Genomic DNA, 18,533 nt, shown 5'->3' on the forward strand with positions numbered 1-18,533 from the left:
GTAGGCATTTATTTATGATTCTTTGCCGAAAGTTTTCCTTACTTTTGAAGCCATTCTTAGTGGGAAATTTTGCAAATTCCGTTTCCAGCAGTGATTTTCGTTTCAAAGTGTTGATTCTGCGAATTCCGTCTGTTTTCCACGATTGCGGAAAATCATTGGCTTTAGAAACCATCCCTGTCATATATAAGTACATGTGGAATTTAAACTTCTTTCTCCCACTTCAAAATTGTCTGCAGTACTCTCATTTTGAATTTTAAAGAAAGCCAAGGTAACATCATTTATTCCTGTTTCAAGCTACTTATACAAAAATAAATAATAATACACAAATGGAATCTGCAACAGCAATGCTAAATCTCAAGCCGCAGCGTCTCAAAAGCCAACACTTTTCAACCCAACACCAAAACCACCACTCACAATTTCCACTTTGTACCAAGCATGCCGCATGCCTCACGCAGCATCAGCCTGGCGGTTACAGGTCCACTCACCCTATCATCTGAGCTGTCAGTCTGGGCTGCACACTGAGTACAGTATCCATCAGCCTCTTGGTCTGGCTCTCTCTATGGGCCTTCTCGGCATTGGAATGCATGCCAAACACCTCAGGGGAATCAGTGTCAGGTAGGCCCTCGATGTATTGCCGACTCTCGGTGATAGAGAAACTGCTCGGCAGGGGGTGGTACACCTAAAAAAATAAAGATGCGTTGGATGATACTCTGAGGTCTGTAGCAGTTTGATAACTTTCAAAGTTTTTAGTGTAACACTATTCGGAATAAAGGTCCTCTCAGTGACAAATAATTGACAAATAATTTCTTGTATGATTTGAACATTTGCATGGTGGACATAGTAAACACATGAACGGTTTGTAGTAACACGGTGTATCACTTTTATGAGTAAGAGGGATTCTGAAAAGAACCGGTGGACTCAATTAATGCTCTGTCTTTCATCAAGATAATTTCTTGTCAAAACTCTTGGGGAAAGTTTTGTTTATAGAACTATTCCATCTATGTACGATTTTACAGAATTTCTTCACCCATTCTTGTGATTGCCTTCCTATTAAGACAATTCTTATTGACTCTAATGTGAATATGCCACTTCAAATTCCCTGAAACATTTCAATACTGGCCAACAGATGAGGTGCATATGCTCATCCATACAAATGAGGAGAAATATCTTTTAAGAGTGCAACCCAAACAGAAGACTGAAGGCATTCACTGGTGTGGGCCAGTGACTATGGCAGAGGATCAAACAAGTTGGAAATGATCAATCACTGAAACAGGCAAGTTTGCTCCCAAGGTTGTGACCGCAGTCTCACCTTGTCAGGGGAGTAGCCATAAGACGGCTGGAGTGCCTCGGGGCAGTAGAAAGAATTCAAGATGCTGATCAGACATCTCCTATCCCACGAATCTGTCACTCGTCCACCGTAGGCTACCTCACCGGTCAGGTAGCGCAGGGCTTCCCAAGGGGGGTCCTGGTGGGTGGTTAGCAACAGCTGAAGCACTTGGATGGATACCTTAGGAAAGACCAAGAGAAAGCTTTCAGGACTTGTTTGCTCTCCACTGATGCAATATTACGAATGCTGCATGTTTTTCTATGACTTGTTATTATTATTATTTATTTGGTCAGGATACTAGATGTGACAAGATAACACAGAACAATTGGTACAGTATAAAACAGATCAGTACTCCCAGACAGGCCAGGGGCAGCAAAAGCAATAAATTTACTGTGATCCGTAGACCTGCTGCCCCACATGTGGTCATGGATCAATAAAAGACATAGATAAGCTATTTACGGTAAAACATTTCACTATTTAAAATATATCAGAGATCAAAATAAGACACATACTTCAGGGCGTGACACAGACATTAAAAACAGAAATCATACTTACAAATTGCAAGGAAAGGTAATATTAAATGACTTAGGTCCCCCAAAAAAGGGGGAAATAAAATGCAAAATATAAAATGGTGATATGAATAGAGAAAAATGAATAAAAATATGTAGGTAAATAACGGACATATTCATGTACAATTACCCATAAAAACATTAGTGTGGTAATAAAACGCACTTAAAACTAATAAAATGGGCACACTTTAGAGTACATTAAACCCAACAACAGCTGTGAGAAATACAAGATACTTGGATGGGACTCACACAACCAATCTCCTTCTTACTACAGTTCAGATATTTTTTTTCATCAAAGTTGCTGACTGCAGTACCTGTTGCCATATTGAATTTGGACAGACCAGCTGAATGGGGCAAGATTTTGATGGTCAAGCAGTCTGCTAAAGCAAGTAAAAAGGTTGCTGGTACAAAAAAATATGCTGCCTGATAAACAAAATCTTCCAAAGCTTCTTCTAAATATCCAAATCTAGCATCTTTGATGTGTGTGAAACAAAAGCGTGTTCAGACCTTTAAACTTTGAAAATGCAACATATTTCAACATCTGCATTACAGGTGAATCCCGTAACCATGGTAATGCTATCATTTGGCGTTTGCTGTGGCCCCCATCAATGGCAGTAAGCACTGTACTCTACAAAGCTGCTGTTCCATGACAGTTGCTCCGCACAATACCAAACACAATGCTTTTCCCATATAAGGAGCATACTGGGAAAGCCAAATGAAATTTTGTTAGATTCGTCTAAATGAACACTGCTGAAGGACATGGCCAACAGTAGTGAAAGCTTGTTTGACACTCCATTCAATGAAATAAAAATCCTGAATCATTTTCAAGGTACTACGGTCTCTTGTACTTTGCCATTTGGCCTGACAATACCCACCTCCAAGTCCGAAGCACTGAACTCATAGATGATGTTCCAGCCCAATGCTCCATACTTCCTTCTCTCGTTGATGACGGCATTGAAGAAGCAGAGACCGAAGAGCAAGTCCCTCCAGGCAGGGCCAGGGGAGGTACTATCCCACAGGTCCTCCGAGACTGTGCTGCTCAAGGAACGCAGGAGGTTAGCCTTCAGACCCTGGGGAGATTCCACTGTCATCTAGCCAGGAAAGTCAACATTGGAATATTGTTACAACTAAATACTCCCAAACTAACTCTCATCCCAATAAAATGGGACCCATCATCCCAAAACCAGGCTGAAGTAGGTCACTTCATAACCCTAAAATAGTGGAACTTCCATTGATCAGATTTTCATGGGGGTTTTACAGCTATCACTACCTGTAAGAAGCTCACTGCAGGCAGAATTTTGATTTAACATGGATCAATTTAAATTGTAAAAAAAAGCTGAAAGAGAGGTATTATCCCACATCACAAGTACCAACTTCAGCCTGGGTCAAAAATGGTATTCGGTCATTAGAAATGTCACTCTGGGAAAGGAACTACTTTATAAGAAAGACAAAACTGCAGATATAGAAAGTTCTGTTTGAAAAAGAGATCTTTAAGGACAGAATGCAAACAATGTGTGAACACGTTTTCAGTTGCACCAAAATTTTCCAATAACTATTACAGTGTGTGAAGGATATTACAAAGAGTGTTAATAAGGACAAGGCAAGCTACAAAGCAAAACTCTTTACTACACACCAGTAATAAACAGCAGAGTAAATCGACCTTAATGGTAGTGTTTTGTAACAACCATAGGTGTAAATGGAAATGTAGGGCTGTGCCCAATATCCGAATATTCAATCAATTGTCGAATATTTGAATATCATTTTTCGAATTTGAATATTCAAATGCAAATTCATCAAAAGGAAAGGAAAATTTTCTTTTGTTTTAAATGTTTTTGTTTGAAATGAAAAAAATTGCACTATGGAGGCTTGTTTCAAGCAGATTCAAATGAAAAGCGTCAGAAATCTTACGATTTAAAACTATTCATTAACAATTTAATGGGAATAGAAATTTACAGCAGGACAAGAAGTATTGTTCTTCTCTTAAATCTTGCTAAATCCTGGCGGGAGATACTCCTAGGTATGAGAAGCTATTATACTGATCATAATGAACAAATGTGTGTGTTATTGCAACTAATTTTGTATGTTTGTTCATCAACAATTGCCAGTCGGTGCGTCCGAATATTTGGATATTCGGTCAAATTGAAGGTCAAATATTTGAATAGTGAATTATTCAACTTGACTCAGCCCTATGGAAATGCAATCATGATCCTGAGAAAAAGTTGATTTGGTTTCGTCAGAAGTTGGAAACAAGGAGTGGGAAGGGGCAGGATGTGGGGGGGGGGAATAAGCTTACCTTCATTCCTGTCTGTAGGATGCTCACAGGGAAACATGGGTCTGGCTTAGAGCTCAGCCAGAGTCGAAACTGGGGATCTATATCAGCGTTGGGCTTACTGAATCTATGTGTACGGACAAAAAAAGGCCCAGTCATTTACACGTTAGAGCCAGTTACAAGAGTACTTATGGCCTTTTTCTATTCTGGCTAAGCTGATTAATATCTTAGCACTGGTGGTCCTCTGTGCCAAGCTTTTGAAATATCACAAACATGCCCGCAACAGACCATGTTGTGTTTGATGTAGCTTGGCCCACAGGCAAACACAGTCTCAGTTCAAGAATGACCCTGTAGGACTGTGTCTACTACTTTCTACCTTGAGCTGAGACCACGTTTGCCTGTGGGCCGAGCTACATCAAACCATGATCAAACACAACGTGGTCTGGCGAGTGTGCCATATTGCATGTGCTGTCCGTTATGTACACTGTACATGTTACCATTCTGGAGATGACGTCATCCAATCAGCCCGTGAGCGCGAGTGGCCAAAGGGGAGTTTTTGTGGGCGAGGAAATACAGAATCTTTTTATAAATTTTGGGGTCACAATTAATGGGGTAAACATTAAATTTGTGATGTGTTTTAAATGGTTACATATTTATTGTTATTTTGAAATAATTCGCATGAACTAAATGTTTTCAATTTCTGTTCACATAGATAAGTTTATCCAAGGTACAGAATCGGAAGCTGTCTGAGGCAACTCAAACCGAGCACTGTTGTTTTATCGGCTACGGCTATCTGACATGCTGTGGCAACTGCAAAAGCTGAAAACACAGCCACGCAACAACCAGTGTAAGCAGCCATTCCTGGGTACAGGGCAAAAGGGGGGCGAACTGACCCAACCTACCCTTCCACTATGGCCTGCAGTCGTGGCATGAATGATGCGGCTAGGTGGCAGTTTTGCAGGAACACCCATCGCCCCTTCAGTATCTGAGCCTTGGCGATCAGTTCCTCTGCCTTGGGCCCCTGGCCCCGGCCCAGGGAGATCATGTCCACGTGGAGAGTGCTGCCCCGCTGTTCACGGGCAAAACGCATCAGCTCGGCTGTTGGGTCTACACCTGAGGCAACAGAGCAGGAGATAATAACAAAGCAAAGACATCAGGAAAGCCAGACTAACGAGGTATAAGGCAAACCACATAGCACTCAGGCTGACGGAAGCAAATAACCCAATCAACCAAAAAGCCATTCATCAAACCAACCAACCAACCTACCAACCCTAATTAACAAACCACATCGGTAACTGAACAAACCAACCCAAATGACCAGCCTAACCAACCAATCCTCCAGAGAACCCTAACTAGCCAACACTAACAAGCCCCCAAGCAACCTAACAACCAATCCAACAACCAACCCCATTACTAAATCAAATTAACAAAACCAACAAGCAACTAACCAAACAACCAACCAAACTATGCAACCCTGTAACCAACCCATCTACAAACCAAGAGGTCCATGATGAACCCATCTACCAACCAGCCATCAATCCCACCAAACCAGCCCAACAAGTTTCCCCGTCAGCACCTTACCCGGCGACAAGATGAATATGAGCGGGTGCTTAGCGCTAGACTCATCAAACACTTCTTTCATGTCAAACCCGCCAGCTGACAGGAACTTTGCCCCCATCAGATCCTCTACAAACATGCGGATTGATGACACCAGGGCATCCGGACGCAGCACTGAGATGAGAATGAGACGCTGGAAAGGCTGGAGAACTTCCCAGTTGAAAGGGTTGCCCAAGGAACGGTTGGCGTCTGGAGGAACAGGGCCTAAGATAACAGCAACAATCAAAAGGAACGGGTATGACGGCAGAGCAGGGTGCTGCTAACAAGACTGCAGGGTAGGGTCAGGTAGAGGAGCAGATAATGCATGAAATAGTACATGATATGTCATGTATAGCACCTGAAGGTGTGTGCAAACATTACAAAAACACACTGCAAAAGCTACAGCATATCAGCAGTATTGCTTAAAATAGCAGGTGCAATAAATTGTTGGTTCCCCTCACAAAAACGTCATCCAATATTATGATGGGAATAAATATGTGCTTGGTTGGATTCATTAAAGTCCGGCCCAGGAGAATGGATGTTCCTACTCTTGGCATGGGCCATTATCAGCATCCATTCTCCTGAACTGGCCAAGGACATATCTATTTCCATTCGTCTGAGTACATGCCTTCTCAATCAGAAAGTCCAAATTCAAAAAAGTCGTAAATTTCCACTGATATTGTTCGACAAGTCTACTTCAGTTATTTCAAACACCTCTCTAACCATGTAATAGTACTGTACATGTACAGGTGCCTCCAATGAGTTGATGCTTCATTAACTGTTTAAAACCGGTCATATGACTGGCTCTCAATCACTAATGACTAAATTGTCTTAAAGGAACCAGGAAATGAATTTTTCTTAGAATCACTTTTTGTGTATCTCTGTACTCTTCTTCCATGTATGGAGACTGTTTGACATCTTTTTTTGAGTTACGTGAACTGAACGGTGCACTTTTTGAAACATTAAAAATTGACAAAGCACTTCTAGACAAGTGAGGGCGCATTTGCTTTGATCTAAATCCAGGAAGGCATGGTTCAGGCTGTATGTTTTCGTGTTCAAATTTTGGAACCCAAATTTGCTGTCTGGAAACATTTCTGTGAAAAGGATTTTTGTTTGATTATCGCCATGTATACTTACACATTAAAAATATCTCGAAATTTTATGTGCACAAATCAGTGCAACATTGAGATTCAGTGCCTTGGATGACATCATAGTTCTGCTCATGAATATACATGTATGCAAATATGCATTTCATGAATATTGTTTATCAGTCTGATGACTTAACTTCCAGGCAAACTTGAATTGGATCACCAAAATCAAATTTTTTTGATTAAGCATCCAAATTTCCACAGTTTAGACGTGTTTCCAAAATGTGGCCATGCATGTGTGCCCCACCAAAATGTGTGATTACGCACATAGGTAGTTCTATCTCATTTGTCTCCACACACTGAAAGAATACATGTAAGTACATGTGGCTACCGGTACATAAAAGACTTGTGTAGTACACATACATGTAAATGTAGCTCCATATCCAGCGATAGTCTCTGATTGTGCAATTACTTACACATGGCTCTCAATTGTGAGTTTCCATGCATTTGACTGGCAGGGAACCAGTGAAATTAATTTAAGCGGACATCAAATGTAGTGTTGACCTCATCCAGGTAATATCCAAGTCATGTTGTTCCAAAAACTACACATTTCACTTACTTTAAGAGTTTTAATACAGAGAAGCCTCATATAAATTATATGGCGTTTTCGAAACGAGTGGATTCGGCCAGGAATTTGGTTTTGCTGGTTCTAGCCATTTTGAAGCAGCGTTCAAAACTACATGTTAAAGCTCTGACTAGAACCAGCAAAACTGAATTTAAAGCCGAATCCACTTGTTTTGAAAATGCTCATAGTTTAGAATACATGTACATGTATCTCAGGTAAGAGAAACATACATGCACCAAATAAACTTGATGTAACAAAGCTTCTGAAAGTGTTTGATATATCCTAGGCCATCCTAGATCCTGGATCTGACACTCATAAGACAACCAAAGTCAGTTTTTCTCTAAATTACCTCTCACTTGGTGTTCGGATTGAAACTTGCTGGCAATCAACCTGTATGGATCCTCAGCCTTAGCGAATGCCTGCCACTGGTCCACACAGTTCAAGACATACATGCAGAGCCCACTGAAAGCCCCCAAGGTTGCAGACAGGTACTGGCACTGCCGCCAGGCTTTCTCCGGAATCCACTTGGGCGGCACGGAGGTGTGGCCCCCGGTCTGGCTGGGCCGGCTGTCCACGGAGGAGGCAGAGACAGAGGAGCGGTGGGAGGCAGCACTGGCGATGCGGCTGGTGGCACTGGAGGCGCGGTTGGCCGCCTCCAGCCGCTGCATTGGGGTGAGCCCGTCGTGCCTCTCCAGGACCTCGGGATCCATGCTGGCTGCCAGCACCCCGCCCTGTAGGAAGACCTGCCACTCCTTCAGGGAGATGCAACCCATCTGGGTCAGGCCGTCCGGGGGACCAGCAGAGTCGGTCACGTGGGCATTGGAGCGCATGATGCTGGTGCACAGCATGAAGGAGAAGACCAACTGGTGGTGGGCAAAGAGGGCTTTGGAGACCACTCTGAAAAATATCCAGAAAATAAGATCCACGCATTAATCAGGGGTGTACCATGGTAACTGAGGTTAATTTTGATCAGGGAGATACATGTATCTCAGGAAGGGACCTCATTTTTGGAGGGCACGCTCAAGCTGAGCTTGGGATTATTTTTTCTTTCTCCAAAGTTGGCCATGGGGAAGGAAGGACAGGGCAGGCCAGGCATGCACTAAGAAGGCACTGAATTCTTTTTGGGAGCAGAAATCCTGTAAATCTGAATCATGTTAACTGGTCATTCTTTTTCGGAGCAGAAATCCTGTAAATCTGAATCATGTTAACTGGTCATTCTTTTTGGGAGCAGAAATCCTGTAAATCTGAATCATGTTAACTGGTCATTTTTTTGGGAGCAGAAATCCTGTAAATCTGAATCATGTTAACTGGTCATTTTTTTTGGGAGCAGAAATCCTGTAAATCTGAATCATGTTAACTGGTCATTTTTTTTGGGAGCAGAAATCCTGTAAATCTGAATCATGTTAACGGGTCATTCTTTTTGGGAGCAGAAATCCTGTAAATCTGAATCATGTTAACTGGTCATTCTTTTTGGGAGCAGAAATCCTGTAAATCTGAATCATGTTAACGGGTCATTCTTTTTGGGAGCAGAAATCCTGTAAATCTGAATCATGTTAACGGGTCATTCTTTTTGGGAGCAGAAATCCTGTAAATCTGAATCATGTTAACGGGTCATTCTTTTTGGGAGCAGAAATCCTGTAAATCTGAATCATGTTAACTGGTCATTTTTTTGGGAGCAGAAATCCTGTAAATCTGAATCATGTTAACTGGTCATTCTTTTTGGGAGCAGAAATCCTGTAAATCTGAATCATGTTAACGGGTCATTCTTTTTGGGAGCAGAAATCCTGTAAATCTGAATCATGTTAACGGGTCATTCTTTTTGGGAGCAGAAATCCTGTAAATCTGAATCATGTTAACGGGTCATTCTTTTTGGGAGCAGAAATCCTGTAAATCTGAATCATGTTAACGGGTCATTCTTTTTGGGAGCAGAAATCCTGTAAATCTGAATCATGTTAACTGGTCATTTTTTTGGGAGCAGAAATCCTGTAAATCTGAATCATGTTAACTGGTCATTCTTTTTGGGAGCAGAAATCCTGTAAATCTGAATCATGTTAACGGGTCATTCTTTTTGGGAGCAGAAATCCTGTAAATCTGAATCATGTTAACGGGTCATTCTTTTTGGGAGCAGAAATCCTGTAAATCTGAATCATGTTAACGGGTCATTCTTTTTGGGAGCAGAAATCCTGTAAATCTGAATCATGTTAACGGGTCATTCTTTTTGGGAGCAGAAATCCTGTAAATCTGAATCATGTTAACCGGAGAGAGTGAGATTAATAATCTTCCTAGAATGATTTCTTTCTTCTTGAATTGTTGCGCTGATATCCATGCATCTGTGGACTTGACCTCACCCACTGAAGGCTGCCAACCCACCTCTGTGCCCAATGTCTCCATTCCTCATGTCTGTACTGTCCTGGTACCGTTTAAGTTCATGACAAGTATTTATACGGTACCGGTATCAATTCTGTAAACTGTAAATGTTGCTATTTAATTTTCATTATTAAAGTCTGGTTTATTTGAATAAAATATATATATGATTTCGTTATAAATTAGTTGTGAATTGCTTAACTTTGATCAGCGTTGCATATTTTTGAGGTTTTCTCACTGTGGTGCTCTCACTTTGTCCTGATCATAGCTGACCTTGTGACCATCGGTAACACGCTAGCATCACAAAGTCCTATTAGCATGATACATTGCTTGTCATGACAAGTCCCATTACTCTCAATGGAGCAATCTTTTCTCATCAAATCTTAATTGCTGACTGCTACACACTAACAGCAGACACAGTTTCCATGGTGACAACAGGGGAAATTTGAACTAAGGAACCCAGTTACTAGTTTTTACCAGCGTGGCCTCCCTCATGCCAGATAGGCTCTCAAGTAATGGTTTTTGTAAACAAAATACACACGTCCCAAATGCTTGTTTTAGGGGAAAAATTCCTGACTATGCTACCTCTTATTGTGAATGGATTGGTCAGTTAGTGTTAATGGCTGATTGTCCCACAACTAGACCTCCCAATTAAAATCATTCTGCTCCCATTGACTAGCACCATCTCGACTCTATGAGACCTTATGAGACGGCTCATTAATAGTTGCGGTCTGTGGCTTCAACAGCATTTAAAAAAAATAATAAATTAACCATTTCTGGCACCATTAAGGACTTTTCTAAAGCAAAATGACACGGCTGAGTGTTTGTCTCCTGAGTATCAGGAGGAAAAAATACAATCAATTTACATACTCTGTCACTGATCAACCACTGAGTAACCTAATAACCGCCCACGTAGTCTGGATATAATTTTGCTTGTACCTGCCTGGATTTTGTGAGAGCACGCTGTCATATTTATTAGTCAGCTTAAACTGTAGGTGGGTATTTGCTGTTAAAGCACTGACATATTTTGTTTTGAGATCCATCTTTCAGATCACATTTTGAAGTTTGAATGCCCCCGGTGAGACCAACTTCTAGCCGAGATGAGAGAAATAGCCAATGAAGGCAATGTCACATGTTGCTCACAGAATGAAGTTTACTTCAGCTATGCTCAGCGACAGGTCATAGCTTCGGTCTGCATATTTATTTCGTTTCTCGGAACAACTGGTAACTTGATGGTGGTGGCTGCTGTGGTATTATCTAAAAAACTTCGTCATGGGCCAAACATGTTTGTGTTTAATCTGAGCATAGCCGACCTGGTGACCTGCGTGTATGTCATTCCTATGGGAGCAGTGGCCGGACTGAATAAAGACCATTGGCCATTACCCATGGCCATCTGCAAACTTGCAGCTTTTTTATTTGTAGTTTGTCTTGGTTGCAGCATTAACAACCTTGTGTGTATCGCAATCAACAGGTATATCATGGTTCTCTGCAACAGGTCAACATATTTAAAGTTGTACAGTTGCCGACGGACTCTCATTGCCGTTATGCTAACGTGGATTCTGCCAGTATGCACAGTGATTATTACAGTGTCGATTGGCTTTGTAAAATTGGGCTTTAATGCCAAGTACTCTGCCTGTATTTGGATCTCTGAGGACTCTTCTAATTTTGCATTAATTCTTGCTGCTACTTTCATCCCGCTCCAGTTCTCTGTCATACTGTTCAGCTACATCCGGATCTTTTGCCATGTTTTCACCCACACCAAGAAAATCCGAGCTTTGGACAATCGCATCCGGGTGGCTGTTGTCATGAATGTTCCAAACCAGCAGCAGGCTCGGCAACGGCAGCTGAGACGCCACAGCCCGCTCCAGCTGCAAGTCACCAAGAACCTCTTCTGCGTGGTGTGCATCTTTGTGCTGTGTATCCTGCCGATTTCCCTGGCGTTAGTCATGCGCTCTTGTGAAAGACTTGTCCCTTTTGCAGTGACCTGCTTGGCTGTCAACAGCTGCGCCAACCCCATCATATATGCAGCTAAACACCCCCACTTCAGGAAAGTTTTCCGCAGCATGCTTTGTGGCAAATTTGCTCAGATACCAGAGAGAATTTCCTGCAAACTTTTCAACTGATTCGTCTCCCTCTGTTTGGAGCTCCATTGTAAAGACTAAGACACTTGAAAATCTGTACATGTAAATATACATGTCCGCAGCTGAAGTTTCTTCTTTTGTTGTTCTAAATCTGAACGTCTGCTTTGTTGCCCTCATATTTCTTCTTTTTAAAAAAATTTACTCAAAATTACTCAAAATTATCTTTGACGAAAAATCCACTGTATCTGTTTGATTTTTGCTGAGATCATTGGTTAAAAGAGACAGTACAAATTCAAATGATTAAAATTATGACAAAGACCTTACCAATATGGACCCAATTTAATTCTTTTTGCTGCCAAGTCCCCAACTTAGAAAAATATTTCAATTTCACTTTGGAAAAAAATTGACTTGATATAAATGTACTATTACTTTGTACCATGTATATAAGTTACACAATGAGATAAAAAAGCCTGCTCTTTTCTTTGTGACAAGTAATAATAATAACAATAATGGATATTTATAATGTGCCAATTTCTGCCTCAAGAGATGCTCATGGTGCAGTATAATCAGGAAACCAAAACATAAACTGATAAGAAATTCAATAGCAGTTAACAAAGAAGTGAGCTTTCAAGGCAACTTCGAGCTCAGAGATTGAAGGGATAGAGTGAATATTAAAAGGTACTTCATTCCAAAGAAGTGCCTATAAACAAAGCCAAGGCGATGCCCTAACTACAGTGGTGTCTCACGACAAATCGCGACACCCTAGTGGTCAAAGAGCCATGTAACACAGGTCTGTCCATGAGCGCTGTGTCACTGCTGTAATAATTCTGTTTGCTGAATTACAATATACCTGCTACTTGAACCAAAACACGTACATTATTTCATTTTGCCTGTTCTTTTACCTGAAAATCCCTTCGTGAATTCCAGAAGAACTTTGCAGTGATTAGGTGTTGATAAAGATAAAACAAAAATGAATTTTAGTATCCATAAATTAAATATATCTAAACTAACCTGTGGTTTACTTCATTTTAAAGGTACACTCTACATGTAGTTTTCGGAGAAATCCTGTATCCAAATGGTTTGTGTCTGCTTCCAGGTTTTATAATAGGACCACATGTACAGTGCTTGCCTGTACAACCAATGTTTCAAATTCATTTCAAATTAACCTTAACCCCCTCGGGTGTATGTAAAATCATACTGAAATTGGAGGATTTGGGACTGTTAGGGATAGCTATCCCAAATTAAGTACACCCCTTACAGGTAAAGTGTGCAACATTTCAGCTGAACAATTACACCATGAGCCATGCATTTCAAGCCCAACAGGTCTCCATACATTAAATGTTTGGAGGCTTCAATGCAGCATTTATTGGATGGTCCACTTAATCACAGATAAGAGCTAAATCATTAGCCTAGCGTACACCTTGATTTACCGATCATATGAACTGTACCTGAGTTATTACAAGTAGCCGTGACTCAGAAACTTCTGGTACACGTACAGTACTTCAAGACCCACTCACTGAAATACACACGGCAAACACAGAAGGCCTAACAAATCCAGCACAGGCTTTCATCAAGCACCTTCAAGCAGCAGTTTGATTAAAGGTGACAGGTAAAATTAATCCTGCCAAAGAGTGACAATTTTGTCTTTATTGCATGAGAGCCATGGAAAACCTGACATACAATGAGTTCACTGCAATCGTAAGCTGATGATTATCTTTAGGTTCTGAAGTCACGAAACAACAAAAAATATGCCAATAACCGACACAATTTTGATTGTTTTTTTTTTTTAATTAAGTGGCAGACATTCTATTCACGGTTTTCCTCATTCATATGTTAAACATTGAAGAAGGTTATCTAAAGCAGCAGTTTTAAAGGACATCCTCATTTCATCCGGTTCAGATTCTCCCAAGAACCTAACAGCCCTGTTAGGCTTTGAACCATTCCCAATAGTGGAAAGGGAAAAAACACAGTCAGTGCTGACCAACTGCTGAGCTGCCATTAAGAGAGTGTGAATTCGTTGAGTTTCCCACGTTTCCCACTGACTCAAAATTCTGGAGAATCTGGACTGCTAAAGTCAAGGCCAATAGGGCTAAATGGTCCGGTCACCGTGCAGCGACCACTTTAAGTGCTTACATGTACATTCCGGATTATAAAACTTAACACCAAACTGCACAGGGTCTCTACTGACTAAGCCTTCGTTTGGTGGTCTTCTCAATGGGTTGCTATCAAATTGTGTGTGCCATGTGACCAGGGACCATTCCCTAAATCAAAAGCAGTAAATACCGTAATCAGGGGTCACTATAAGAGGTATGAATTGCCTTGAAAAAGTTTCAATATTGACACCAAATTCATGGCTAGCAATGCTATTTTAAGCTACTGCATCCACTTATGACAGGCACAGTTTACACTAGGCAAAGAGTTTCATTATTAAAACACAGTAAAGTGGACTAGACATTCCTCCACGGTTATAACTTACTGCAAGTATTTCAACACCCCAAAACAACATTATAAAGGCAAATGTGATTGGGCATGCAGGCTGTAGTTTGAATGACACAGAATAGCACTTTTATGTTCTCACTAAGTTGTTGTTCCCTTTTGTAGGTCAAAATGGGTGAAACCAAATTTTCCTTTCAGATTCGGCATTACAATGGACATAGATTTTTCCTGAAAACAGAGATCACTCTCACACCTGAATCCCTTTACTGTGTTTTGTGCTGGTTAGAAGAAGAGAGTTGCTCACCTGTATATACTGCCAGTCAGATAGTCCACCATCTTCATCAGGTGCTTGGTCAGTTCCTGGCCTTTCAGCATGGATCGATTCACTGCAACAGGCAGGGGAGAATCCCGGCCGGCTGGCCCTCCCTTGACAAGGTCGGGGCTGTTCCTGGCACTGGAAGGGCGGATACGCCCACTCAGGGGCTTGCTGCTCCCACCTCCCGACGAGGGGCGGCTGTCTGAGGGGTTGTGGTGGGCCAGGTTGATGCACGTGCGGAACATGTCTTGGAACCAGGGCAAAGAGAACTGGTACATGACGTCGATGCCAGCTAGGTCGGCCAAGACGAAGTACAATACTGCCCCTCGGGTGGCAACCTTGATGGTGACGTAGACATAGTAGGATACAAATTGTGACAAAAGAGAAACAATATTTCAAAAAAACTGCCTGATCACTTGTCTGAGTTTTTCTACAGAAACCGATTGTAAAAAAATCACAAATATGCTTGGTTTATGCTGACATTTGGTGCCCTACAAGTACGAATTGTAATTTGAAGCCACAATGAATGGAAAAGGTTTAAGATTTGTGTGGAAGGTATCGGTGGTAACAGACAGTTTGAGCATATAAAATACCATTAATGCCCTGTTTTTCAATGAGATAATATACATGTATGTTACGTATTTCTGCATATGAACCAACACTTCATCAGATATGCCCTGAAATGGAAGGAAAAGATAGCAAAATCAACACACAGTGATGCGATGCTACAGCTATCCTTGAAGCCTCCACTTGATGACAAGTACTTGACGACACCATTGGCTTCATTACTCTCCCTCCAAATGGGCAGACAGAAGTTAATTTTGCATAATTATTAACTTCAGGGTGGCCGGGAGACAAGGCCAGTGTAATCGACAATTGCATGGTGTTTCCCAGCTACCACGGATCCATCTGAAGCATGGCGCAATACCGGTCACAGCTGAGTGTTTGTGTTGTAAGTTATTACGCGGTCGATTCAGTAGCTCTTGTAACATTAAAGTCATGCAATCAATAAGATTGTCACAGATTTCCTAGCGTCTGTGGCTCAAAGCAGAGCAGATCGACATGAAGAAATTACCTCACTGCACATTCCAAATCACTCCAGAATTCAACAATGATGCAATCAACAAGATTGGGACCCTCAAGCAACCATACTGAACCCTTAAAGAGCTAAGGGGAGGGGCGTTCTCAACCATTTTCCTGACATCTCTCCAGTGAATTTTTTTCATGAACCAAGCCTACAAGGAGTTTCCAGTAACTCTTTGTAGTCATTTTGACACCAAATTACAATCGAACATACTGTTCTTGGACAGCTGCCATTTTTCTGAGACAGGTAAGCCACAAATGTACACTTTTCCACTGCCGGGATTGATGCACACAGGATGCATGCGTGCGGCCTTGAACGTCTAATGACAAAACAACAAAATCATCCATCAGACAGAGTTGAGACTTCACATTTGTAATGATAAGGACTATCTGTACATGCCTGCCAAGGTTTAAGAAAATCAAGCACGGGACAGCCACGTTCTTAGGGGAGATGGATTTCTCCCCAGGCTGTAAGATAAGCTCTTTTAGGGTTAAATCTTGGACAGGATTGGCTTCAGAAGCTCTTCTTTACCGGCAGATATTTCTTGCGTGCCAGATCAATCTTCTGCTGCGTCTCTTCCGATTCCTCCACTCTCTTCTGTATCTCCTCTGACATCCTCTTGCTCTTGTCTAGTGTGTCCACCAGATCCTGATCATCCAAGATGTGACCTGCCGAACAACCCAACAGTGTCAGGTATTAGTTAAAATGGACTGAATGTGGCCATGTGTCAAGGATATTGGAGGCAAACCAGTGTGAGAAGCACTGCATGGCTCAGTCCCTTCCGACAGTTTGGAGCTGAAACGTTGTGGAAACTGTCAAGGGATGAGACTGGGGGATGAAGACAAACCCATGAAACATCCAGCCATGTATATAATTTATCCCTTCGCAGAGGAAAAGGGCCTGATTCTTGAGTACAGTCCTGAGTGCTGAGTACCTTCTGATTTCTGTAGCAGACTGAGTGACTTGTCCTCTAAGTCTCGCAGCATAGTCAGATCCCTAGCTATGCTCTCCAGCAGTTCTCCCCGCTGTTGCTCCAAGATTGGTTGCTCCTGGTGCAAACACAGAGCAAATGATGAGTTAACTGATATTTTTAAATACAATCTGTCCACTGAGCCATGGAATCAACCTCTCTGTTTTCTTCAATTCAGATTAACACTGGTGCTCTCACTTACTCAACATATTCACCTTTAAAACTAGTTCAACCCACCACCAACTGATGACCCAAACCCTGCAACTTCCCTTCACCAGTTTTAAACAACGAATTTCAACACAAAACCTTTGTTAAAAGTGGACTATAAAAACATTAATCGTGGACAAAGAAATTTTGAATCAGGTGATGACATGGTTATAATCTATCAAACCGAGTTTACGCTTGGTACAGCCCATGTAGTTTTTACGACAATTTACGAGCAAATTAGCCTGATAATTTTATTATTCATTAGTTCCAATATTTGCAGTTTTCTGAATTGTGAGAGGGCAAATACGTGACTATTCAATTGGTGGATATCAACCTGGAATTTCAATGAAATTAAGCCCCTCCAAGTTCAAATTTTAGAGGTTTTGCTGGGAGCATCATGCTGTGAAACATGGCGTAGTATTAATGTCTCCGGATGCGACCCAGGTGAAGTTAGGAGGTAAAATTGTGGGATATACACGGTGTGTTGCATTACTTTATTTTTCTGGTAAATTGTCTCTGAGCGCTTTCTAATTGGAATACCCTGAAAAGCAACATAAAAAAGCAACAGTGTCAATAAATACAGATCTGAAATACAGCTCTTCATATCTGAGTAACTATGGTACTCCATGTTAACAAACTTCAGATGACTGAATCTGTAAAACAAGCTTCAAGATACAAAAACAATTGACCTTCCAAGTTCTTTTACAATAGAGGCAACTAAATACATGTATACTTGGTCAGCTTCATTACTGTTACAAACTCCATATTCTGTTCTGAATCTCTTCTGAATAACTAGCTACAGTCTCTAAGTTTTTAAGAAGGGATCCCATTATTATAAAAGACGTTACCTTACCTACGTTTGAAGTTCAAATCTCTGATCGGTGTATTTTTCAACATGCCAAAAGTGTAAAAAGACACAATGCGACAAAATTACAGTCATCCAGAACGGAGAAGATACAAGAAACAACTGACCTGCTGTACAACAGTTGAGAGCAGCTGGTCTTGTAATCCATCAAAGGTGACTGTGAAGTTGATCAGGATGACCTTGATGCAGACGGCTGGCAGGTAGTGAGGATTTGGCATGGTTGTCGTCATGTACAACCTGGGAGAGGTGGAGATTAATCTTGTTAGAACGGATACAAGACGGGTTGTAAGTAACAGAGAGAATGATGACAAAGGAAAGCTTTTGTGCAGTTCAGTTTAAGTTCAGGTTGTAGTTGAGAGCGTCACAAGATCGAACAAGAGACTTTGACGAAGGGATGCTTTTGTTGCAATTCACTTGAAGAGCTTGTGACTTGGAAGTTAGACTGAAAGTCTTGTGTTGGTCTTGTACCGATTCTGTGGATTATTGTGATGGTCTTAAGAGATCGTGACTACAACAGTTGTAGATATAAAAGCGAGGTTTGGTCAAGAGAGACCTTTACATGAAATGCATACATAATTTGTTCCCACATTTTTCACCTCAGACTATTAAAAGCAAAATAGGACTTGCCTTGTATTTCTGCTGACTGCCCAAATTTGTAAAAGATATGAAAAAAATGACACAACCAGGTTGTCAGGTTGGAGTAGTGGTGAAATACTTGTCTACCTCTACCGACCCC

At 41.4% G+C, this 18,533-nt stretch overlaps 2 protein-coding genes across 5 annotated transcripts in view; one reads left to right on the forward strand and one right to left on the reverse strand.

The window, feature by feature from the left end:
- The window catches only part of LOC110979333 (dynein axonemal heavy chain 6-like), an 86,454-nt gene that overhangs the window by 6,725 nt on the left and 61,196 nt on the right, over nt 1–18,533 (reverse strand). For all 4 annotated transcript variants that reach the window (XM_087135992.1, XM_022235037.2, XM_022235036.2 and 1 more), the window contains 11 exons: nt 17,905–18,034; nt 16,690–16,804; nt 16,287–16,423; nt 14,660–15,009; nt 7,824–8,371; nt 5,747–5,986; nt 5,068–5,278; nt 4,190–4,292; nt 2,772–2,987; nt 1,310–1,507; nt 486–679 (listed from right to left, as the gene is read on the reverse strand). In XM_087135992.1, the coding sequence (XP_086992118.1) occupies nt 486–679; nt 1,310–1,507; nt 2,772–2,987; nt 4,190–4,292; nt 5,068–5,278; nt 5,747–5,986; nt 7,824–8,371; nt 14,660–15,009; nt 16,287–16,423; nt 16,690–16,804; nt 17,905–18,034 (2,442 nt within the window). The remainder of the gene's footprint in view (nt 1–485; nt 680–1,309; nt 1,508–2,771; nt 2,988–4,189; nt 4,293–5,067; nt 5,279–5,746; nt 5,987–7,823; nt 8,372–14,659; nt 15,010–16,286; nt 16,424–16,689; nt 16,805–17,904; nt 18,035–18,533) is intronic.
- Nucleotides 10,860–12,270, forward strand: LOC147800674 (melatonin receptor type 1B-B-like). The gene has a single exon (XM_087140951.1). It carries the CDS (start codon nt 10,939–10,941, stop codon nt 11,959–11,961), a length of 1,023 nt encoding a protein of 340 aa, XP_086997077.1. The 5' UTR covers nt 10,860–10,938; the 3' UTR covers nt 11,962–12,270.

The sequence above is a fragment of the Acanthaster planci genome, linkage group LG01 (assembly GCF_054643075.1).
Source record: "Acanthaster planci isolate LZ-2023a linkage group LG01, COTS_SCS, whole genome shotgun sequence".
In the NCBI taxonomy this organism is placed as follows: domain Eukaryota; kingdom Metazoa; phylum Echinodermata; class Asteroidea; order Valvatida; family Acanthasteridae; genus Acanthaster; species Acanthaster planci.